We start from the raw sequence: 24,437 nt of genomic DNA on the forward strand, positions 1-24,437 counted from the left end.
GGTCAATATTTTTTCCTCTACCACTGATCTCTAAGTGTAGGTCAAGTTATAAAGCTGACTTAACAGTGTCTGTAGTATTTTCATATCAAGTTCTTTAGGGTAGATGCGATGTATCAAGTCCCCGAAACTAAGATTGTTTAACTATAGTAGACATCTATAGCGGAAACTGAAATTAAAGAATCTAGCTAAACGAAGTTCTTTCTTTCGGATCAGATCACTATAAACTCAGCTTCCTGAGAGTAAAGAAATAGGTATTCAAGTAGAGGAGCACAATTTGTTGCCATTGGAATGCCGACCGTTTGTTGAAAAATGTCGAAATATTCAAATTGTATGTTTGGTATGTTGGGTATTTTTGTATAGCCACTTGGTCAATGACACTGCTGATTAATCAAAGACCTCAGAGAGTAATCACCAACCCTGTAGTCAGACTTTTATGATCCCATCTTATAACAGATTTTATTTTAAATAAGTATCAAAATTTTCAGTATGAACAATTAAAAAATACTTACAACATTGAAGCTTCATACCTTGCATTGCACGTGGTAAAACCTCACGGTGATGGATTTGGCATCCTTTTTCGATAGTTCTGTTTTTGAACACTTCTTGTATACAATTAAAATTTGGGTTAAGATCATCCTATATATTTGGTTTTAATGCTGCTGATGAGGGGATTATTCCTTGAGACACGTGTACATCATATCAAAATTTGCAATATGTATGATTGTTATATAAATATTTAGTAAGTAAATTGTATTATTTGACTGATAAAGATATTCTTTACTATTTTATCTTTGCGACTTGTACTAATCAAGATGACGTCAATAATTTCATGAAACGCAAAACGTTGATACTATATGAATGAAATTAAATTCAAATGTAATTCCTGCCTCTATCCCACGCCATGCCGACCATTCCGGAGTATCTAGTGTCGCAACCATTTTTTTTTTTTTTTTTGGGGGGGGAGCTTTTTAATTCATATTGCAAGCGAATTAGTTTTTTGTTTGATGTCTTGTTTTCCTACCTTATTTTTATGTTTATGCTTCAATTTTAATATCTGTGAATTATCGTTCTATTTATATATATTTATATTTATTTTTTGTTTGTTTGTTAGTTGTTTTTGTTTGTTTGTTTGTTGCTTTTGATAATATTTAGTATAGAATTAAAATTATATCTGTCGTTATTTTTCTTGAACTCTCATTTTGGCCAACGCTTTTAGTTTCATTGAGTGTAGGGTAAAATGTTCAAATCAGGTTTCAACATAAAACAAATGCGCCAGTTATTTATTCAGTAACAGATGCTCATTATAAAAAAACAAAGCATTAAGTAGCAATACAAATCCTAAACAGTTAGCATTAAATCAATAACCCTGCCAAATACCTTATGTAAAACACATAAAGTCAGGGAAAGTCTATCTGGTTAAAATAGGTTCAAAACAGGTGAGAGTTATCTCCAGCTACACTATCTGTAACGTACGTCTCGATGATAAAATCATCCTCATCGTCGTCGCTACTTGTTCGATCGACATATTCTACTCCTTGATGCACACGATCGTTATCTGATTCTGCTTTGTGATTTATATACATATTATCTTTCCCATCATCGCCATCGTCGTTTAAAGTTTCGTTTTCAGCGTTCATATCCATATTAACTTCATGCTCTTCTTCGTCTGCTTCAATTTCATCTCCAAAAATCGAATCATCGTTGAAACCGTCGTTGTTTTCGTTCATTTTATTTACTTCCGCATATTGAGTGAACAAAATTTCTTCATTTACCTCGTTCACATTTTCCTTTGCTTCATCAACTTTGTATTTCGTCTTTGTAAAGCACAACTTTTCAAGTCTCCAAATTATGATTACCAAAACACACAAAAACAGTAGTAACGCTGCGATAACAATGATCACAATCATAGCAAGGCTCATTGGGTGGTCATTTGTCGTGTGAGCATGCGTAGGCTCTGTTGATGGCATCTTTACTTTGAGGGTAATAGTTGCATTCTTTGATAACCTCATGGTTCGGTTGCTTTTTGCCTGACAAATGGAAAGAAGCAGAACTTTAAAGTACACTCACGGTGATGGTTTACTTACATTATTGAATAACGGACGACTAAAAATCTTTTCCTTGTTGTACGGTTTAGAACCATTTCTTTTTTCTGAATATAACGCATAGATTTATTTATGTCCTGATGAATAATCTATTTGCCTACATGGAGAGCAAGCCATAAAATAGTGACATTACTTTGAGAACGTTCAGTCCATGGTGATTGTGTATATCTGCGATTTAAAGAGTATGGTGAAAACGGTAATCACACTTTGAAGATTGTGTGATTTATTCTCGTGACCGAAACCTTTTGTTAATGCATGACAGACGAATTGACGCAAAAATCGAAAATTGTACATGACCATCAGTTTTCGGAATTTTATCAGAACATACTTTCCATTATACAATTAGTTTCATTTGAAACCAAAATTCATGTTCCATTTTAGACTCGTACTCAGTTGTTTGTCTGAGACGACGAAACTAACGAACCGGAAGTAGATTTCGTAAATTGCGTATGTACCCGTGAAAGGAAAACGAGCTGGGTGTCAATTTACATAATTGGATATTTTTTGTGACTGAATGGAAACTATCTTTTCAAGATTAGAATGGCGTGATTACGCCAAAATCAAACAAGTATAATCCGATATTTTAAGTCATATAGTCCTTGTTGTTTGTATTATAATCCAACTGGATCAAGATTCCGTAGTTGTTTCGTATTTTAAGTACGTGTGTTTAGCTTTTCTTAAGTGAATGATATAATTTCATGCATGAGCTCGTGACAACCATCATAAATTAAAAAAAATACGTACCGTACACTTTATTCCCAATGTGTTCAATTGAATAAATACTAAAAAGCAACTTACATTCGTAGAATAAATATGCATATATAAGAGTATAATACACGCCAAAACGATATTAAGTACCAATCAATATAAAATTCAGACACTGCCTTTAATACAGGTGATTCATATTGAAGAAAAATAACCCATCAAACAAATGATGATTTTGTCTACATATTCCATATTTTTCTTCACGATAGTTCGATCGATATACAAATGTGTTTTAGAGAAAGCCATACATTCAGCTCCACTTAAATCAATCTAGGCAAGAAAAATATATTTTATACATTTCAAATTTCATTTCAAATCTATGTGTATGTGAATTTGTTCTCATAAACAGAACTACGAATTGAAAAACTAAGCCTGCTGATGTAATCGTCTGTAACTCTTTCTTAGAAGGAAATAGGAAATGAATGTGATATTGATGAGTGGCTTTTGACATGCATGAATCACCTTCTGTCTGACGTTTAAAAAGACTGGTACTTAAACACTCCGCTCTATTGGTTGGTTTCTAAGTAGCCACTAACATTCGTTAAGCAGTATGTACATTCTACGTATAATGAATAAACAAGGCATCCAATCACAATATGCTTGATCGTTATTACAAATTAAAAAAAACAGTTGAATTGAAATTGGTTAAATTCCCTTTCTTTAACTCAGGAAAATCTATGTTTGTCAATTTTACGGCACAAAACAACCTGATAAAACATCGGTTTAGTGTGAGGTGAATGAAGGGTACTACAAAATTACCTAAATTATAAACTCTTAGCAAACGTCATAATGCAAATACCGTACAACAATGACAATATCAAGGCAAAATAGAAAGTTGGATACCATCATACTGGTCCTGACTTTTAAAGGTATTTCGGGTGGAAACGCTTTCGTAAACCAGATATTATAGCGCGCTAAATCCCTCGGTTTATTGTTTCCAGAATATTGCAAAGCATACAGGCAGCATAAAATTGCCACCGAGCAAACTTGGTTAAGGAGGAAGACCTAAGGTAAGGGACACAACTCTTATAAATCATTGGAATGTTTGTATTCAGCATTTGACATCAATCACATGTAAGCATCAAAGTAACTTGGATTGCTTTCATTCTGTTTTAAAAGAAAGCTTTATAGGTGTTGGTGAAATTGAATATGATACAAACATATCACTGATTCCAAAAGTTTTGTCCCTTACCCTAGGTCTACCTCCTTAAACCAGTATTCAAAACAGTACATGATATTAATATTCGTAATGATACCGTCCCATTCAATATAAAAAACGTTTTAATTTGAATTGTGATAAGCCTTCATGTTGGTTGGTTCTCTTTGGGCAACATAGGTTATTTTTGTATAGACCTAATTGGTACTATGACGTCATTCTCGTCTATATGTCTACAGTCTACATGATTTTACCAAGTTATGCTTTCATATATATTTGTGTTGTTGAGAATATTCGGAAAAGTTCTTAGGGAAAGAAAATGTGACTAAAACTACAACTTAAAACATTGTTGTTTTAATTTTGAACTTCTGTGTGATTCTTAGGTGGAACTGTATTTAATGTTTTATGTATCGTAATGATAAGATCATTAGTAACTGTTGTAAAATGAAATGCCTATGAAATTTAGGATTTTTTTTCCCTCAGGAATCACCAAAACTTTACTGAGGAAATTGGCAAATCCTTAGCAATCACTATTTCTTTACTGAGGAAAATGACAAATCCTTAGTAACCACCTTTTCTTATATGAGAAAAGTGGTTGATCCTTAACAACTACAATCTCTTTACTGGGAAAAGTAACTGGCCGACTTTAATAATGGAATAGTCATTGAAAAAGAGCTCAGGTGAACTGAATTGACTGGCTGCTCCGGTGGTGGAATATCTATTTTGCCAGATTTATTTTGGACATTAATTGGTTATGAATCGGATAAATGTTTAGTATTTTTGTTTCCCTTATTGATTTACATTTGTAATCATTTAAGGTATCAACTGCGATTATGAAATTACTGGTTTCATAAATGCAAATTATTATTGGTTTGAGTTTAAAATAGTTTGACAAGATATCTATGATGTATTTTAACGTATTTTGTTTGAATAGGAAATTAATGAATATAACGAGCATAGGTATGGTGAATATGTCAAAGAGACAACAACCTCACCGGGATGAAAAGGTCAGACCATGGTCAAGCATTGGTCTTAAATGAACGACGAGGAAACCCTCATACCACAGGACAGGCGGCAGCTGGCCCCAAAATATCAAAGGTACAGCGAAAGAATTGCCCCTATATACTCAAGTAACAAAAATGAAACAAGAAAAACAGACGCCGGAAATTCTTAACTTGGGGGAGGCGCAAAAAAATGCGACGGAGTTAAAGTACTATGGCGTGATTACAACCGTCCGACTTTAAAATCAAACCACTGTGGAAAAACATATTACACGATTAAACACACCAAAAATCAGTTCGAAAAGGTTTCAGTCCCTTGTTACAACGGAAATAAAGAAACTGAATATAAATTACACAAATGTACAAACTAAGGACTACTAGAAATTAACTGACATGCCAGCTCCAGACCAGTTAAAACTTATAAAAAGTTATGTCCCCATCGTATGTTAAATCAATTCCAATTCTTTCCATGCGGGGTTAAGAATCACGGTACATTAAAACACGGATTCGCGTTATATTCAAAACAAAGATAATCATTTGATAATGACTAGACATGGGAAAGACCCAGACCAAAAACTTAAAATAAACAAAATAACACGAATATAAAAAATGAGCAACCCGGGCGGCTTACTTAAAACTGGGAGCGTGGACTAGTAAGTTAATCATCATCTGCAAGAAAGCCCCTTCAGATTGAAAGCATTAATTTCTATGCCATGAATGTATATTTCTCCTATTCTAAGCCGCCGATGTTTAAAAATGCACGTGACCTTTTAACCACCTTTCGGTGAATAAATTTCTGCTAGAGTTTTCCCGCCATTTTAAATTTAACTACCTCGTGTAGAGAAATTTTGAAATCCCCTCGATAATGAAAGAGAATCTATAATTAAACGGGATATAACGGTTAAAACAATTAATGAATGTTTCAATTTTGGATTTGATTCCTGTCAAAATTTAGATTTTATTCCTTCATCTACGGCTTATTTGGTTAGGAACTGTGGAGAAATTGACGTAGATGACGACATAGTACTAGGTAGAGTTCCCACCAATCAAAAGGCTTTTTAAAGGCAATGGAAATGAAGAGTGCATTAAGAACATTTTATGGAAACAATAGATAGTAAAGATTATAAACCAATGGTTTAACAAATTTCATGCTATTTATAATTTTGTTACATACTATTCTCTATGATATGATGTGGTAGACGGAGGTATTTGTACTGATGTTACCTTCTACTTTGTTGATAACAAACTACTTGACAGTCCTTCTATAACACCCGCAGTGCCTTTGTTTTAATGTGCAAAATATCACTTCCAACAGAACAATTGTGATGTATTCATGTTTCAAAGCCTCTACATATGTATATGTTGTGTATAAGTTGTAATTTGTTATAACATATACAAAAAAATCGTACTTGTTATAACTTGTATGACCCAAAAGTACAAGTTTGTAATAATTTTATTGGCATTTTTTTTGTACGTTATAACATGTACAGGCAAACTTTGTACGCGATATAATTAGTATTATTGGGTCATACAAGTTACAACATGTAAACAAATTGTGTACATGATATAATATATACAAAATTTCAATTTGTACACAACATATATACAGGATGTTACTCACGCTCCGCCCCTATAGGCAATATTACATTCAGAAACCCCATTTTATATATGATCGTATAAAAAAGTCCCACAAAATAATTATGAAAAATAACCTTAAAGTAGGTCAATAAAAAGTTAAAAGTTAAAGGCCTTAAACAATATAGCTGATCAAAATTGCATTCTAACTGATCTACCAAGATATGTATGTTATTTCAAAACCATTTTAAGCAGTCAATGTTGTTATGTCAAGGAGAAACGATTGCTTATTTTATAAATTTCAAATAAAAACTAGCAGTTAACAGCGAAGTTTATGACACACACAAAGGTAAAAATTCGAAAATGTACACAAACAACTCGAAATCCCTTTTTTCGAGAGCCGTTTATTTTTCGATAAAGCGCAACTTTTTTTTCTAATTTGATGGATTTAAGTAGCACTCCAGCTAAGAATGATAAAAATGTGATTCATGGATGAAACGCCTAGATATTTTTATTTTTTATATTTTGTTAGAATTGCCGTAGTAAACAGTAATTAACATTCGGTTTTTCATATAACCCGTGTTCTTATGAGATAAGAATTATATAGAATGCACAGACAGAAGATTTCAAAATTAAGGGAGATAACTCTGTAAATGACGTTCAAATACAATAGAACTGTATTGGATTTTCAATGTTGATTATTTCCTAAGAGCAGACAGACTGGAATGAATAATTACATATTTCATAATGTACATCCATAAAACAACTTAGTTACAAAAAATGTATGTAGCTATTTGGAAGTGTATCACATTTTTCAGATTTTGCATGATTCTTACAAAGACTACTGCTTAATAATAACGTCAAATCAAATCCCAATATTTTCATTGTTTTGAGATTGCCTGTGTATGTAAACCTTGATAAACAAAAATTGCAGTGCATTATGTGCACTTGAACATGGATATGTGAATTTCAGGTAAATTTTGAAATTACCATGATTTTTTGTTCATTTTCAATACTTATATCGTATAAATTATGTATATTTTTTGCTTTTCTACCACTTTAAACAAGTATTGTATATGAATGATAATTAAATCCTTATTGATTTTATCGAGTCACTTTTTCAACCTTTATGCCATTTGTCTTAATATCGCCACTCTTCGATTCCATTGTATACTTTTTCTTCGTGGCTGATATTGCAATCCGACGAACATATATTAAAATTATGATAAAAAGGAGTAATACCACAGCAGCTATGGGGACAACAATGACAATAATGTTGATGTTGTTTCCAGTGTCTTTCTTGACATGCGTAATAGTTGTTTCAATAACTTCCGGTGTCGTCTGCTGCTCTGTGGTGGTTAGTTCTTCTGTTGTCGTCATTTCGGTTGTTGTTTGCTCAACCGTTGTCGTCGGTGGGGGCACATTAACTGTTAGTGTTATTGTCACATTCTTTGTTTCAAGTTGTGTACGATTACTCATAGCCTAGGTTAACAAAGAAAAAAGCTAGCGTCTACAACTTGCACAATATTTGATGACAAATATGAACATTTTTTTCGGGATGGTTCTTTAAAATATAAACAAACCTAAATAAGAATCTGCAATTCGTATAATGTTGGTTTTAAACAATGCAACTCCATAACGCATTCAGTTAAAGGCAGGAAAGGGATCTCCGACAAAGCTTCCGACATTAGTTCTAACTGCAATGGTAAAAGCCTAAGGTTTTGCATCTGCAAACTTGCTACACTAAATATATCTGAATTTCTAATGCATATCTAAGAACAAAACTTTTATTATCATACCTGAACTACAACACTGACATCGAAGTCACTATCCTTGTTATCCTCCGATATATTCTTGAAGGACCTTATTAAATTTATTGTCCCAATCTGTTGATCTATTGCAAAGATATCTTCATATTCTGTTGGAAAAACTGAAACAATAAATGATTCAATGTGCATCTAGGTTTCTGGTTTATCCAGGTTTGTGGTTTATTTAGGTTTGTGGTTTATCCTGATTTCTGCATTATCCAGGTTTCTGGTTCATCTAGGTTTCTGGTTTATCCAGGTTTGTGGTTTATTTAGGTTTGTGGTTTATCCTGATTTCTGCATTCATCTATGTTTCTAGTTTATCCAGGTTTGTGGTTTATCCTGATTTCTGCATTATCCAGGTTTCTGCATTATCCAAGTTTCTGCATTATCCAGGTTTCTCGCCTAATAAGCATTTCCTATGCTAAATGTTTTAAATAACTAATTGATGCAACGGTGGATTTCGATTATATAATTATGGCATCTTATAAAATAACACGATAAAGATTACAGATTACTTAGCAAAAACTTTTTTTTTAATATGAAAGGTAGAAACACAATGATATACTAAAATACGTGTATGCTAGTATTGTTTTGGTTTCATTTGAATTGGTAACCACGTGATATCGTAAAACTACAGGGCAAGGTCATCTTCTATCGACAAATACAAATGATTCTTACTTTCTCGTATATAATACAAAATTACAGAACCGTTTTTCTCTATGTCCTCAGCTACCATTTCTGGATTTGTTTTTAAATGACCCTGAAAAAGATGCATATAAGACACTTGACAGGATATGAATATAATTTTCTTTTGCTAAATTAACTTAATCCAAATCATATGTACAGTGAAACCTTTTTTCGAGAAAATAATATGTTCGGTTAACAAAGGTTCAAACTGAACTGTCATTGATATGAATGGAGTTCAAACGATATCTGATTAAACAAGAGGCTCCCTGGAGCCTGAATTGCTCACCTCGTTCAATTTTTGCCTTCCAAATGCAATAACTCCAACAAGGAGTTGTCCGACAATTTTGACTCCAAGAAGACTGAAACGATTTATCATAGGGATCATTTCATCAATTAAAAGTTTCCTTCTATCTTTTAAAGTTTTCAAAATATTGGCTGAAAATTGCTAAAAACATAATTTTTGCCTTTCAAGGGCAATAACCCTAACAAGGAGTCGTACAAAAACTTTGATCCCCACAAATTTTTGTAGGCCTCATCATTAGGATCATTTCAGCAACAGAAAATTGCATTCTATCTATCATAGTTTCAAGATATTAACTCTTACATGGAGTCATCAGACAACTTTGGTCCCTTTGAGACTGTTGTGGGCTTTATAATAAGGATCATTTCAGCAATAAAAGAATTCAGCTAAACCTGACGGTTTTGGAGATTTATGAGAAAAACTTCTGACTGAGCCCTTGTTCTATTTTTGTAACAGCAGCCATGCTTTTTGACGGATCAAAATCCCTACTTCAGTTCTATGAAAAATACAATAAGGAACATTCATAACAAATCTAGCTTAAATTGGTCAAATTGTGTCAGAGAAGACTTTTGAAAGAAATTACATTAAAATTGACAACAAACGAAAAGGACAATAACTCCAACATGGCGTCACAGATTAATACAAAACAATTAACGCAGATAGAGCTTATTATGCTGTACACATTGATCCCATATCAGAAATTGACTGAACCTCACTGTTTTGGAGATATGCGCGAAAAACTATTATCTGACCCCTATGTTCTTCTTTTAGTAACGGGGGCCATGTCTCCTGGCGGATCAAAAATCCCCACATCAGTTTTATGCAGGATACCCCAAGAAATATTCATATCAAGTTTGGTTCTAATTGTCACGTGGTGTCAGAGAAGATGATTATTGAAAGAAATAACATTGAAAATAGAAAAAAATACATCAAAAAGGGCAATAACATGACTTCACAGATTAAAACGACGAAAATTTCACAACAAGACACAAGTAGATATCATTGTGCTGAACACTTTAACCTACTTAGAATCTGGCAAAACCTAATGATTTTGGGGATATATGCGAAAAACCACTGTTTGACCTCTATGTTCTACTTTTAGTAACAGTGGCCATGTTTTTGGCGGAGCAAAAATCATTATTTCAGTTCTATGCAGAATACCCTAATGATTGATTGATTGTTGGGGTTTAACGCTCGAGCAGCAATATTTCAGCTATATTCAGGCGATGAACATGAAATGGATGATAAAATGAACATGAAATGATGATGACGAAATGGTTTGCGGTCAGGTTTTCCGTATTATAGCCTGACAACCCCAGCATGTAAAACGCCAGGGGTACCCCATTCCACCACCTGGGGCACACAACCCAATTGCTCTGTGGGCAGAGCGCCCTAGCCAGGCTTCCTAAGCACTATTTAGTCGCCTTTTACGATAAGCTTAGCGCTGCTGCGGGCCTATTCTTTTGACATCCGTATCTGCACGGGGCGAATACCCCAAGTTTGGTTCCAATTGGTTAAGTAGTGTCAGAGGAAAACAGTTTTGAAAGAAGTAACATTAAAAGTAGCAAAAATCGTTGGAAAAAGACAATAACTGCAACATAGCTTCACAGATTAAAACGAAAATTTCACCACAGATAGATCTCAATATGCTGAACACTTTTACCAATGTCATAATATAGCTAAACCTAACGGTTGTGGTGATATATACAAAAAAACTACTGTCTGAATCTTACTTTTAGGAACGGCGGCCATATTTTTTCACGAATCAAAAATCGCTACATCAGTTCTATGCAGGATACCCCAAGGAACATACTAAGTTTGGTTGTGTCAGAGGAGAAGAGTTTTTAAAAATGTTAACGACGGTGGACGACTACGATGACGACGGACGCCAAGTGATGACAATAGCACCCATAGCCTTCGGCCAGGTGAGCTAAAAAGGTAACTTGTTTATTCAGGGTTCGGTTTAGACAAGTTGCTCTGTACAAGTAGTAAAGTGCTATAGTTGATACGTAGAAAGATAATTGCGGGTCTTCCTTATTGCTTTGATATTTCAATGCGACGAAAAAGAAACAAATATCTATATGAGTAAAAGTATAACTACTATAGGGGTTTATTTTGCCCTATTATTTGATATATTTTAATGAAAATAAATAAAAAAGGTGCATTCTGGTACATTTTGTCAAAGATAATCAGTGGTGCCATAAGTACAGGCAGATGGCATTCATTATAATTGATAAGTGTATAACCAATTTTTTTTCCTTAAATCATTACTAGTCAAACTAAGTATCTTTTTTACGCTATGCCAACAGTACACTTTATGTCAATACATCTTTTTCAAAAATGTTAAATAACTTGCATCGAATTTGTTGAGCATTTGTCTCCATCTAATTTTATACCTCGTATTGAATAACAAAATTGCTACACTCTAGATCGTAAAATTGTTCCGGCCAGGAAGGATCCGAATCAAAACACAAAAAAACATCAATTATTTGACGCTAATACTCACATATATAAGAATAGTGTATGGAATTGAATGAAAACTAATTTCGCCAATATATGCCGGGAATCACATTAATTGATAATGGTTTCACGTTCTATTGCGGAAATTTCATTCATTTCTGGACGACCGACCAATCGAACAGATCCTGCTTTGTACTAGTCCGTCAAGCTGACCAAGATCTTTATAGGACATATACGCAGTGACTACCACTTTTAAAGTCATCTATGTGATTCAATCAAGCACGCTACCCTGAGTGCACCAAGTTGGTTCAAAGAATCACAAAGCGGTTAACACAAATCACATACCGTATAGTCGTAAGTCACATTAGCTGAGTATGATGTCTGTTCACATGTAGAACACTGTTTTGAACATTCTGAGTGGTTGTCTATAAATTTGGGGTGTTCGTCATCAACATTTAAAACTGTCAGCGTTAATGACACTGTGCCAGTATTAGTTCTTGGAATTTTCTCGTGGTCTACGTCCTGTGAACCAATTGTTTGAAATATAACTATTACATATAGCTCATATCTTCATTAAAAACAAATAAGTAGTCAATGAGACCACTACTGTTGACAATGATAATTTCAATTAAAATAACTAGTGTATCACAGAGTAAAACAATTTATCAATATGAAGAATCCTTTTTTGTTCTGAAAACTTAGACAGATCTAATTTTCACATGCAGCAGTTTATGCCATAGTTCATTTATGAATGTCGTTTTGAATTTGTGTTTTCTTTATGCTTTATTTTTCGTGTTTTGAGAGTGACGTATGTTTGTTACGTTGAAGTTGTGAACAACTTTTGTTTGCTGTGGAGTGTTTTGCCTGTGTGTAATGTTTTTGAATGATTTATGTCCAAATTAACTGTTTATGTACACGACAATGATGTTGATGATATGAGGATACAGCCTAATAAACGTATATGTTTTTTTTTCTATATTGGACTTATTCAAGTTACGCAACACAACATGAATCCGCAACAAATGCATGGTTAAGTAAAGATTTAAGATATAATTTTATATTTATTATAGTTAAAATTTCTTATTTTGGTTTATTTATTTTATCTTATTTATTTGTTTATTTATTTATTTATTTTGCTATCAGTTGATTTTGTTTATACTTTGGTACTTACCACTAGCAGTACTTTTAGGTACAATTCGCCTGCTTCTCCTAGAGAACATTTTATTCTTTCATAATCCAGACTTTGTTTAAGAAACAATGTTCCGTTCTCATATATATCAAAGTATTTTGTTCCATCGCGTTCATTCTATAACAAAAAGGCATAACTTTGAAAGTCTACTAAATTCAGCATTATCAACTCATCTTTATAACGAACATTTTTATGATTAGAAAAAGAAAGCATTTTTCATATAGTATAGGGCAAACATACACATGACAAAGAGTAATCAAGGGAACCAAGGCAACAGTGGTAATCAAAAGAATGTAATCCAGGGACAAAGATCAGACATGGAAAACAGACATACACAACAAAGAACATAAAGTAACTAAAATCATACATACAAAGCAACAAAAGCAAACGAGCAACTCGGACTCCGCTAAAAAAAACTGGGAGCAGGGACCAGGTGCACCGGTAGGGTAAGCGTCCTCTGCTTTTCTAGAACTTACCAGCTGAGCACTTTTTTCAGCAACAACTGTATAGTTGATGAGTTGGGTTGGACAATCCTCGTCTTTCACTCGACGGCCATACTCAATAATATGGGTAAAAATCTTTGTATCCTTTGGTAAGAATAAAAACACACTAAAGTTATTACATTTGGTTAAGAATCATTCAAGCTAATTTAGCTAATTTAAATGATTACTTATTTAAAGAACTGATATAATTCTAAAGTATCATTTAAAGAAGTGAAATCACCTAACTTCATGGCAATCTTTATGTTTTGGTTATTTCCAAATTGATAAAAGTAAAACAATTCAAAATAGACTTAGATTAAAACAAGAGACTCCCAAGAGCCTGGATCCCTCACCTGGGTGAATTTTGCCTTTCAAAGGCAATAAATTTAACCAGAAGTTGTCCAACAATTTTGACTCAAGAAGTCTGGTAGGACTTATCATTAGGATCATTTCAAATATTAAAGTTTCTTTTAATTTATCATAGTTTTCAAGATATTGACTGAAAACTGTGGGGGAAAAAAAGTCATTTTTCCCCTTTACAAGAAGTCGTCTGACATCTTCTTTTAAGACTTTTGTAGTCCTAATAATAAGAATCATTTCAGCTATTTAAAAAAAATTGGCTAAACCTAACCCTGGAGATATATGCGAAAACTTACTGTCTGACCCTTATGTTCTATTTTTAGTAACAGCGGCCATGTTTTTCGACGGATCAATAATCCCTATATCGGTTTTATGCAGAATACACCAGGGAACATTCATATCAGGTTTGGTTCTATTTGATCAAATAATGTCAGAGGAGAAGATTTAAAAAAAATAACATTAAAAATAGCAAAAAAATATGTCAAAAGAGGCAATAACTCCAACATGGCTTAACTGATTAATACGAATATTATGCGGAATACTTTTATCCGTGTCAAAAGTTAGCTAAACCTTATAGATTTGGAGATATATGCGAAAAACTACTGGCTTAACAGATTAAAACGAATATTTGCGGAATACTTTTATCCGTGTCAAAATTTAGCTAAACCAAATGGTTTTTGACATTTATGCGAAAAACTACTGGCTGACCCTTATAGTCTATTTATAGTAACGGCGATCATGTTTTTCGACGTATCAAAAATCCCCACATCGATTATATGCAAGATACCCTTATGTTCTATTTTTATTAACAATTTTTAGTAACAGCGGCCATGTTTTTCGACGGATCAATAGTGCCCATATCGATTCTATACAGAATACACCAAGGAACATTCATATCAAGTTTGGTTCTAATTGATCAAATAATGTCAGAGAAGAAGATTAAAAAAATAACATTAAAAATAGCCCAAAAAAATGTCAAAAGATGCAATAACTTCAACATGGCTTAACAGATTAAAACGAATATTATGCGGAATACTTTTTTCCGTGTCAAAATTAAGCTACACCTAATGGTGTTGGAGATATATGCAAAAAACGACTGTCTGACCCCTATAGTCTATTTATAGTAATGGCGGTCATGATTTTCGACGTATCAAAAATCCCCACATCGATTCTATGCAAGATACCCCAAGGAACATTCAGACCAAGTTTAGTTTAAATTGGTCAAGTAGTGTCAGAAGAGAAGATTTTTTAAATAAATAACATTAAAAATAGCAAAAATCGACCACGACGACGGACGCCAAGTGATGGCAATAGCTCATATGGCCTTTGGCTAGGTCAGCTAAAAAAAGTCCAGGTAATGAAACAGGTCACAAAACTTCGTCATTACCAATGAAAACGTGTCAATTAAGTAAAATGTACAAAATATAAAATGTACCGACTAAAAGCTTATGAAAAACTTAAGAAAGCATACCTCCTTAACTTCTGTAGTGAGTCCCTTATTATTTATTAATTCTGGTGTGTGGTCATTTGTCGTAAATATTGATATCATTACCTTCTACAAAAAGATGAAATTCATACGAAAAACGTTCATGAAGTCAACTGTTTCTAAGCTGCATTTGTTCCTAGCTCAAAATGTATGTATTTTTTTTTATTTTTTTTTTTTTTTTTTTTTTTTTTTTTTTTTTTTTTTGGCAAAAAGGGATATGAAACAGATGGACGCATTCACAACGAAATGAGTAGTCAAATATTAAAATAAAATATCGAAAGACTTATTGATTAATACATTGCATTTTCAGTATCGGCCCGTGTATCAACACGAGGTTTCCATACCATATCATAGATCGAGGGTTGATGCAAGGGACAATATGGAACATTGCAACGTCATGATTTTTATCACATATTTGAATCATTACAAAATTACTCTTTGTGATTATTTCAAGTCACATGTACCTGTAATCTCTTCATCTGTAAACAAATTTTTCGATTTACAATCAAAACATTACTTTATTTACTGATGAGGTTACCATTGATGACAGGCTGATATTAATGATGTTACCATTGACGACGGGTCAATAACCGGCGATTTGACCGGGACTGATACCATCTTGCAAGTTCCAGTGTTATTAAATAATAATTACATGATAATTACATGTCAAAATTTGTATCACACGCTGTATCTACCAGACTCCTATGTCACCAAAAGGACCACCAGCCCGCGGGATGATATAGGTCGATGGTTGCTAAAGCTTGTGATACAGATTGTGACACGTCATGTTCATTATATCATATTATTTAAACATACTTCAAGCATGGTCTGTGAAGGGGTGCGATGTAAGGTATGCGATATAGGTCTAGAGGTGTGATATAGGGTAGAACACTTATATCATATATATATAAAGTTATAATCTATCCTGCATATATAATATAGAGACAAGAATGTCCATATGACATCCAAATTTATGATAATACGAGTTTCAATATTGTTAAAAACTTGCAATGTAAATGCAGTAGTTCACGAATCCATCTGTTATCTAATACATTATTATTATATCAGTATACCTCAGCAACACGATGTATCCCGTCGTAGCATTTCAGAGTTAAATTTACATTCTTTCTACCATCACACGGTATTTGGTTCTGAAATATACACAACATTATCCATGGAAATGTTCGAAGTAGTACTCGTTCTTAATTTTTAATCATTCTATATTCAATTTTTTCAAAAGCATACTGTCATACAACTGTGATTCAGGCTAAAGGACTACCATTTTCTTAATTTTGACGCAGCACAACATGTTTATGAGTTAATGAAACGCATTATGTGTAGCATGCATTTCATGTGAAATATCTTAATATATGTAATGTAATTTTCTATCTTAAAAAGTACACTCATTTTCCGATATTACTAGAGAAAAAATATATCTTAAAACTTATATATTGCTAACGATGCACAATGCTGCATTCCAGTTGAGACATTGTAATTGTAACGTTACATGTACATTAATCTACCGATTTATGAACATGAACAGCACAGAATACAGTGATTAAAATTTCTTGAAATTTTTATATTTTGCTTCGTTTATCAAAGTAAAACACTAAATAAAATTTCAAGACTTTCAAACAAGCCAAGTTAATTTTAGAAAAGATGTTAATTGATACATGCAGTAGTAGCGTACAATGATGTGTAAATTGCTGAAAAGGAACTATCAGAAAATAATCTGAATAAAGTGAAATATATTACATTTTATAAGTATATAATTACAGGCATTTTTGTTTTGTTTTAACATCTTGTATTATTCCGACGCAGTCGGTTTTGAGTTTTGACATCACATGACATCACTATGGCAACGTAGTCAATTGAGCTTACAACTTTACATTTCATTGGACAAAAAAAATAGGGATCCATTTGGAACATTTGTGTCTGGAATATTTGCAATCACTTAAATTTATGTAATAGTTATAAATAGTTCACTTGATGAACCAATTAAATAATTTATTATAATACGAAACACAGTTAACCAAATAGAATCTAAATCGCATTTTTACATTGTCATTCTAAAGCGACAAAATCCGCCGGGTATCTTATTTAAAAAGACTTACATCAACATCTGAACTATCTGTTACATTCAGATAAAACTCTAATTTATCGGTACCATTTTGTTTGTAAACATCAACAAACCCAGAACTAGGTTTTTCTATTTCCCATGATGGATCATAACTTGTTGACCATAATATTTCTGTGTGACCTAAAAAAATTCGAATTGGATTCGTCAAATTAGCATTGCGATGTTGCGCAACTTTTTCTATTCCATAAACTATTGTCCGATTAATTACATCGGACGACATTCAAAAGTAAAAATAAATATCTTTGTAGTTGTGGGTATCACCGGGTTTAGATGATCATTCACTATCCCGGATGTAAAGAGTGTATTAATTGATCTATTTTACAGCATTTTAGATTTTTAGATTTTAGCATTTTAGCTCTTTTTAATGTTTTGACGTTGTGTTAACGTTGTGTTAGAGTTTTGTTTGTTTGTTTTGTTTTGTTTTGTTTTGTTTTGTTTTATTTTATTTTATTTTATTTATTTTTATTTATTTTTTTTTTTTTTTTTGGGGGGGGGGGGGTCTTTTATGAAATCCTTTCCGTATCTTCACAAAATTCGTAGTAACGTTCCTTGTCATTGTTGATACTACTTAACAGCGTCGGCTAAAGAGACGACAGACGGATACAAAATGTCAAGAAGCGGTTATAACCTTCATTTATTTCTTAAATAATTATAAAACTGTCAGCTAAATGCTAAAAAAAAAACAAAATGTATGATAGATAACAGCCTTGAAAACGTTATATGTAAAAAGGATTCGATTTATCACAGATATGTAATAAGACGCATATCGGCATGTTTGAATATAGATCAGTGAAATCGCGTATAAAATCAACCTTTAACGATTTCTATTCCTTGAAAATAATCATATCTGGTCAATGAATTTAAATTATAATAACCTTATCACACATCTTATTCCCCCCCAAAAGGCAAACACCCTTATCATTGTTAACCTGAAATGATTGAATAATTGTCTTACATATATTTAGGGTATAGTGTTCATATTCATTTCTCGAACTTGTATATTTGTAGTTTCAGGTGACAGTCGAATGGAAATTCGGGGATAGGAGATTCGACCGTTAATTTGGCCATAAAACTGCCTTTGGCAGTTTTTCATACTCCCTTACCTACTTTGGAAGGGAAATATAGTCAACATCTTTATGAATAAGAATGTGTGAAATTCAAGGAAAGGTAACATTGTTTTCAGGTACATTATGTTTTCTTGATATGTAATGTTACAAACGACATGCTTAGTCAGCGTTGATAGTGTCAACTGATTAGTAAAAGAAATACAAAAACGCTTTTAAAAAGATTTAAAAAACTTCAGTAGAATATAGATGTTCGAAGGTATTAGTAATTTAATCTCGTAATCCCTATCACCATTCTGTATACGCATCAGGGGAAATAAAGCTATATTTCTCCTGAACAAAGTGAGGTAAAGTAGAATTAACATTTGTCTCAAAGTCGTTCTTACCGATTGGAACGTCTTCATCTATCGAGTATCGGGCGGGAATGTTTCGTGTTGAACATATTGTTGACACTGGAAATAATAATAAAAAAAATACATTGTGTAAACTTTTTTTGTTGGTTCAATTAACAAAGTTCTTAATTGTCATATTTCTATTCAATTCCATGACAGACGAAGCTAACGGATGACCGTCATCTTGCTTATATGCTTGAGGTCAATAGAATATCAGATACTTTATTAGAGAGTTACCATATGTGAAATTGCTCCCTTCGGAAGCGATATGTATCCTTTAAATACATCATAATTAGAATGAATGTAAAAAAATTAACCTTTACTGATAAAATCATTATGTATCTGCAAATGAGTTGAAGGTAGATAATTATTATGTTAATCCCATTGGTCATTCCTTCACTGATCAGGATTTTTTTTTTTTCTTTTTTTTTTTTTTTTTTTGCTATTGAGAGTTTGACCTTTCATGATTCATTCATTGTTTAATTTAAGCTTATCAGAAACTATGATACCAATTATCAAATTCGAAACCTTTTCAAAAGGCAGAGGTATATGTCATGAATGCTTTTAATTACGATGCAAAACTGTCTTTTTTTAATCAAGAAGAACACCTAACATTAAATTCATTGTATATAAAATAAAGCGTACACTCACCCCTTGCAATAAGCGACACCAGTAAAATAATATTACTCAGTTCGAATTTTAGAGGTCGAAACATTGTTGTCCTCTATGTCCTTGTACAAAACAATAGAAACGATTCACCGAATGTCGCATTCTAACCATTTAACAGGTCAGGTGCGCTTTACATGATAAAACCAAAAAATACTAGATTAAACGGAAAAATCCAAAAATCACCCGCTTATCAATACATACACATACGCATCAACGTAAACACGAAGTAATGACATTCCCATGAAAAAAAACGAATCTATTGATTTTATTTTCAAAGTATTATAAGAAGATAAATGACCGTATGATATCAATGAATCGATAGGTCTGATTGTTAAACTATTGATAGGCCAACTAAGTATGAATAAGATATCAGAATAAATTTGTAAGATCTGAAATTTGTTACTACTTTGAAAGTGGTTGTCACTCACAATATGGAAATCCGGTACAACCGCTTCAATTTAATCTTAGGTATAAGTCAATCTAAACATTATGCAGATGTGATAAATATTTTTTAAAATAGTATGACATTTCAAATTATTAAAGTGATAATACAGACTAATTAACATGATAGTTTAAAACCAATTAGAACCAAAAGAAATCTTCATATGTAGTTTTTTTATACTCGAATGAAAAACAACACGTATTGATATGTTGTCTTACTTTTGTTTTGACCTGTACTAAAATAGTTTATCAAAAGTCAAATATGCTTCATTTAAGTTCATTTAAGTTTTGAGTTGGACGATGTATTCTACAAAATTATTTTTGAGGAGACGGGACAGAAATGTTTAAAATCATATCAATGAATTTCAAGGCTTGTCTTTATTATACAATATCACCACGATATTTGTAATAGATATTTTAAGAGCATAAACTTGTTAAACTGTAAGGAGTTAGTCATCGTTTGTGAACAAACATGCCAATTTTGTACAAAAATGTTTCGTTAATGATTTTATTCGAAAGGGCTTTGTAAAGGGAACAAATTTACATTCGAAAATAATTTCACCGCTATTTTTGTTCGTGTTGAGACATCCTTTCATCACCTGTGAGATATATATTATTTGTTTGTTGGCAAAAATAACTAGGATATTTGACTACGGATTTTTAAAAGTAGTGCATAGTTCACGTCCAATTTCAATAAGTTCCTTGTCCTCTTTTATTTATAATTTTACAATATCGCCCTTATATATATAACTTGTACGCTGTTACCAAGGAAACAGGACATCACATTAAATTCGTCACAAATGCAAATTACTACTTTAAATTTACCACATACATTTTTGTATATACAATCTGCAAATACAAATTGAAAGTTAGTAAAATGTGCTACAGGTTAACCTGTCTATACAAAACCACCTTTTGGACTTTAGAATTGAATCAGAAGTTCGGTTTATACAGGTGTTCGGTTTTTACAGATGTTCAGTTTATACAGGTATTCGATTTATACAGACGTTCAGTTTATACAGGAGTTCAATTTACACGCGTGTTTAGTTTATACATGTTTTCGGTGTATATGGGTGTTCGGTTTATACATGTGTTCAGTTTATACTAATATTCATTTTATACCGGTGTTCAGTTTATACATGTGTTCGGTTTATACAAATGTTCAATTTATACAGATGTTCAATTTATACAGGTGTTCGGTTTATACAGGTGATCGGTTTATACAGGTGTTCGGTTTACATATTTGTTTGGTTTGTACAGATGTTCAGTTTATACACGTTTTCAGTATATATAGGTGTTCGGTTATACAGTTTATACATGTGCTCGATTTATACAGATGTTCAGTTTATACTGGTGTACGATTTATACACATGTTCAGTTTATACATGTGTTCGGTTTACAAAGGTGTTCGGTTTATACAGATGTTCAGTCAATACATGTGTTCGGTTTATACAGATGTTCAGTTAAGACATGTGTTCGGTTTATACAGGTGTTCGGTTTATACAGATGTTCAATTTATACAGGTTTTCGGTTTATACATATGTTCATTTTATACAGGTGTTCGGTTTAGGCAGATTTAACTGAATACTAATTAATAAATAAGAGAGGCTGGCAACTTCAATTTTACCACTTGGTATTCAAATTGTAAAATGCACCTTTTTGAAGGAGAATGCAGTTCCTGAAAGAACAATGAAACAAATCCTTAAACTCCACAACTGATAATGTTGTCCTTCGCATATCTAAAACTCTTTTTGGTCGTCATCACGAACCCGTGGGTCGTTACGGTGTAATCATCTGTGCCATGAAAACTGATTTGTTCAACGTGTCATAGTTTTCCTTTCCTGTTTCGTCTACCCTGGACTTGACTTTTTATGGGTTTCTAGAAAAGCAGAGGACACTTACTCTACCGGTGCACCTGGTCCATGCTCTCAGTTTTTAGTCCGAGTTGCTCATTAGCATTTGTTACTTTGTATGTATGATTACTTTATGTTCTTTGTTATGTATTTCGGCTTTCCATGTCTGGTCTTTGTCCCTGGATTACATTCTTTTGATTACCGCTATAAATTTGGTTCCCTTGATTATTCGTTCATAATTGTAAAAGGTCAAGATAAAAAGGGCCCAAATATGTAGACAGCTTTACTCGGAACGTTATAAAAAAGAGATTGTTCCACAATTTCGGCAGTTCAGATGGATACTTTATATATTTGTGGGTCTGCATCTCTAATTTTGGACAAATACGTTGTTTAATATTCACGTGGCAGCATAGTGTCAACAATATACAGAAGTCTCAATTATTAAATTATGACAGTATTATTAGTCCCAAATATTGACCCAAACGATTATTGTTACGTGTTTGTGATGTCACCGTAACCAAAAAACCAAATAAATGTGTGACAAATTGATAACTTACAATACGAAATGTGGCGTCCATAATTTTAAACTCTAAGACCTCCATTGAAGACGCTAGTCTAAAATCATTCAAATTTTAAGTTTATGACCATTTACAATAATTACGGAGGAGAAAAGGCATTGAATTTACTTAATTGATTCATTATTTCTCAAAGTATACATTAAAGGCTTTATAAACAATAACAAGACCGTTCTTGAAATATCACAATTAAAATAAGCATTGTATGCAATTTTTACTGCGTTTAGATATGAAAAAAATAAAATTTAATACTGTAACAATCACACATACTATTGTTTTCATTTCGTCCTTTCTACATATTTCATGCGCTGTCTCACCTGTTTATTTTAAGTCTTTGGTTATCCAACTCAACCATTACCCGAATAACTTTGAATTACAATATAGTCAAGATTGTGAAAATTTTATTCAAGTGGATTTCGCACTAAACACAATGGCGTAAACATTCGATTGGGTCGTCTATATGAAGTCAACCAAACATTTATTTTACTTTAATATAGTCCACAATGAAATTGAGATAGGATTTAATAAATAGAAAATAATGCCACCAATTATATTTGTATGAATTACATTGAAAGGTATACGCTAAATATAATAGGTTTGTTTTCATTCAAATCTTTAATGAAATTTAAAATATATTTGATAAATCCAATTTATATACACATAATGAATAGCTTTATTGAGATTTCTTTTGTTCACTTTTGTTAAACCTTTAAAATAAGTTGAAGGACCATGTATCATTCAATGAACAAAAACTATGAAATACGTTTCAATGCACACATGTTTAATTGGTTGAGATAGATATACAGATTGTGAAGTGCTTTCAATACGTCCTAACCTTAATTCTCAATAAGAAAAAGATGTGTCAAAATGGAAAACAGAGTAAGAGGAACTAAATAACAATGTAAGAGTTAAAGCTTGTAATGTCAGTTTCGAAAATTACATGTTACAACATTTCATTATATTGAGGACTTCACTCATTTGTGACTCTTTAATTATGGAGTTTATACATTAATGTTCATGCTGTATGTGCGTAAACAGACTACTCAAATAGGGTATTTATAATTTATATCGACTTATTATCGAAGACGTTATTTATAGGATTAAATGGTGAAACGAAATTCAGTTCAACTCAGGTTGTCTAATCTTCCATCAAACTATTTGCGACTATGTTCGGTCCTTCAAACAGATACAAATTTCGAATTTATTACTCCGTGCTTGGTCCACAGACAATTGGTAATATTTGATTAAAAATAACTGTTTTAATTGTCGAAAACGTAAATTGGGCCTGATTATTAACTGCGAAATTTGGATTAGTTTCCATAATGTGTACAGACAACAAAAACGACACTAGCACAACAGCATGCACTGACAATGCAGATGACAGGAACCCGTATGACCACGTGGGTGCAATGCAGTATATTATTGCCGTTATTGTTGTTTACAGTGGGGCAGTGACTGCAATGTTTATCGTCCGGATTTTCAGTAAGAGACTTTGGGTAGCAGGAAAATATGACCAGGATTACGACACGGATAGATTTCTCAAAACAATGCCTGCAATTAGAATCAAGCTGGAACAAGAAAAGAAGCAAAAGACGATAAAGCAGCTTGAGAAATTTCACAACTTTCGGTTAAAAAACGTCAAAGATACTTCGGTGTTTGGACGGAATATAATGCCTTTACTGGCAATCCCAGTAGCAGTAAGCGGTATTTTTCAAAAGGAGACAGAATTGAACGATAAGCAAAAGGACAATACAAATATTAAACAAAGAGATTTAGAAAAAGCTGATAGTTCGGAAACTCAACCATTGAAGCTAGGTACCCCTGAATTGACAATTGAAAAAGCTGATAATTCGGAAACTCAACCATTGAAGCTAGGTACCCCTGAATTGACAATTGAACAAGAGACGACTATAAGTATGAATAATTTATAT

At 32.6% G+C, this 24,437-nt stretch overlaps 1 protein-coding gene across 2 annotated transcripts; it reads right to left on the reverse strand.

The window, feature by feature from the left end:
- Positions 1 to 1,264: 1,264 nt before the first annotated feature.
- Positions 1,265 to 19,865, reverse strand: LOC148598113 (uncharacterized). 2 transcript variants are annotated; one of them, XM_088560831.1, is made up of 12 exons: positions 19,620 to 19,862; positions 18,963 to 19,028; positions 17,487 to 17,632; positions 16,446 to 16,523; positions 15,358 to 15,441; positions 13,521 to 13,631; positions 13,027 to 13,161; positions 12,201 to 12,377; positions 9,086 to 9,167; positions 8,399 to 8,529; positions 7,842 to 8,081; positions 1,265 to 2,027 (listed from the first exon to the last, which is right to left on the reverse strand). In XM_088560831.1, exons 1-12 carry the CDS (start codon positions 19,681 to 19,683, stop codon positions 1,428 to 1,430), a joined length of 1,914 nt encoding a protein of 637 aa, XP_088416957.1. In that variant the 5' UTR covers positions 19,684 to 19,862; the 3' UTR covers positions 1,265 to 1,427. The 2 variants fall into 2 exon arrangements, with proteins under 2 accessions (XP_088416957.1, XP_088416958.1); XM_088560832.1 differs by lacking the exon at positions 7,842 to 8,081 and having other exon boundaries at positions 19,620 to 19,865.
- Positions 19,866 to 24,437: the final 4,572 nt, after the last annotated feature.

Source organism: Perna viridis, chromosome 14 (genome assembly GCF_037379345.1).
Source record: "Perna viridis isolate PV_CMFRI_1.1 ecotype Kerala chromosome 14, ASM3737934v1, whole genome shotgun sequence".
NCBI lineage: Eukaryota > Metazoa > Mollusca > Bivalvia > Mytilida > Mytilidae > Perna > Perna viridis.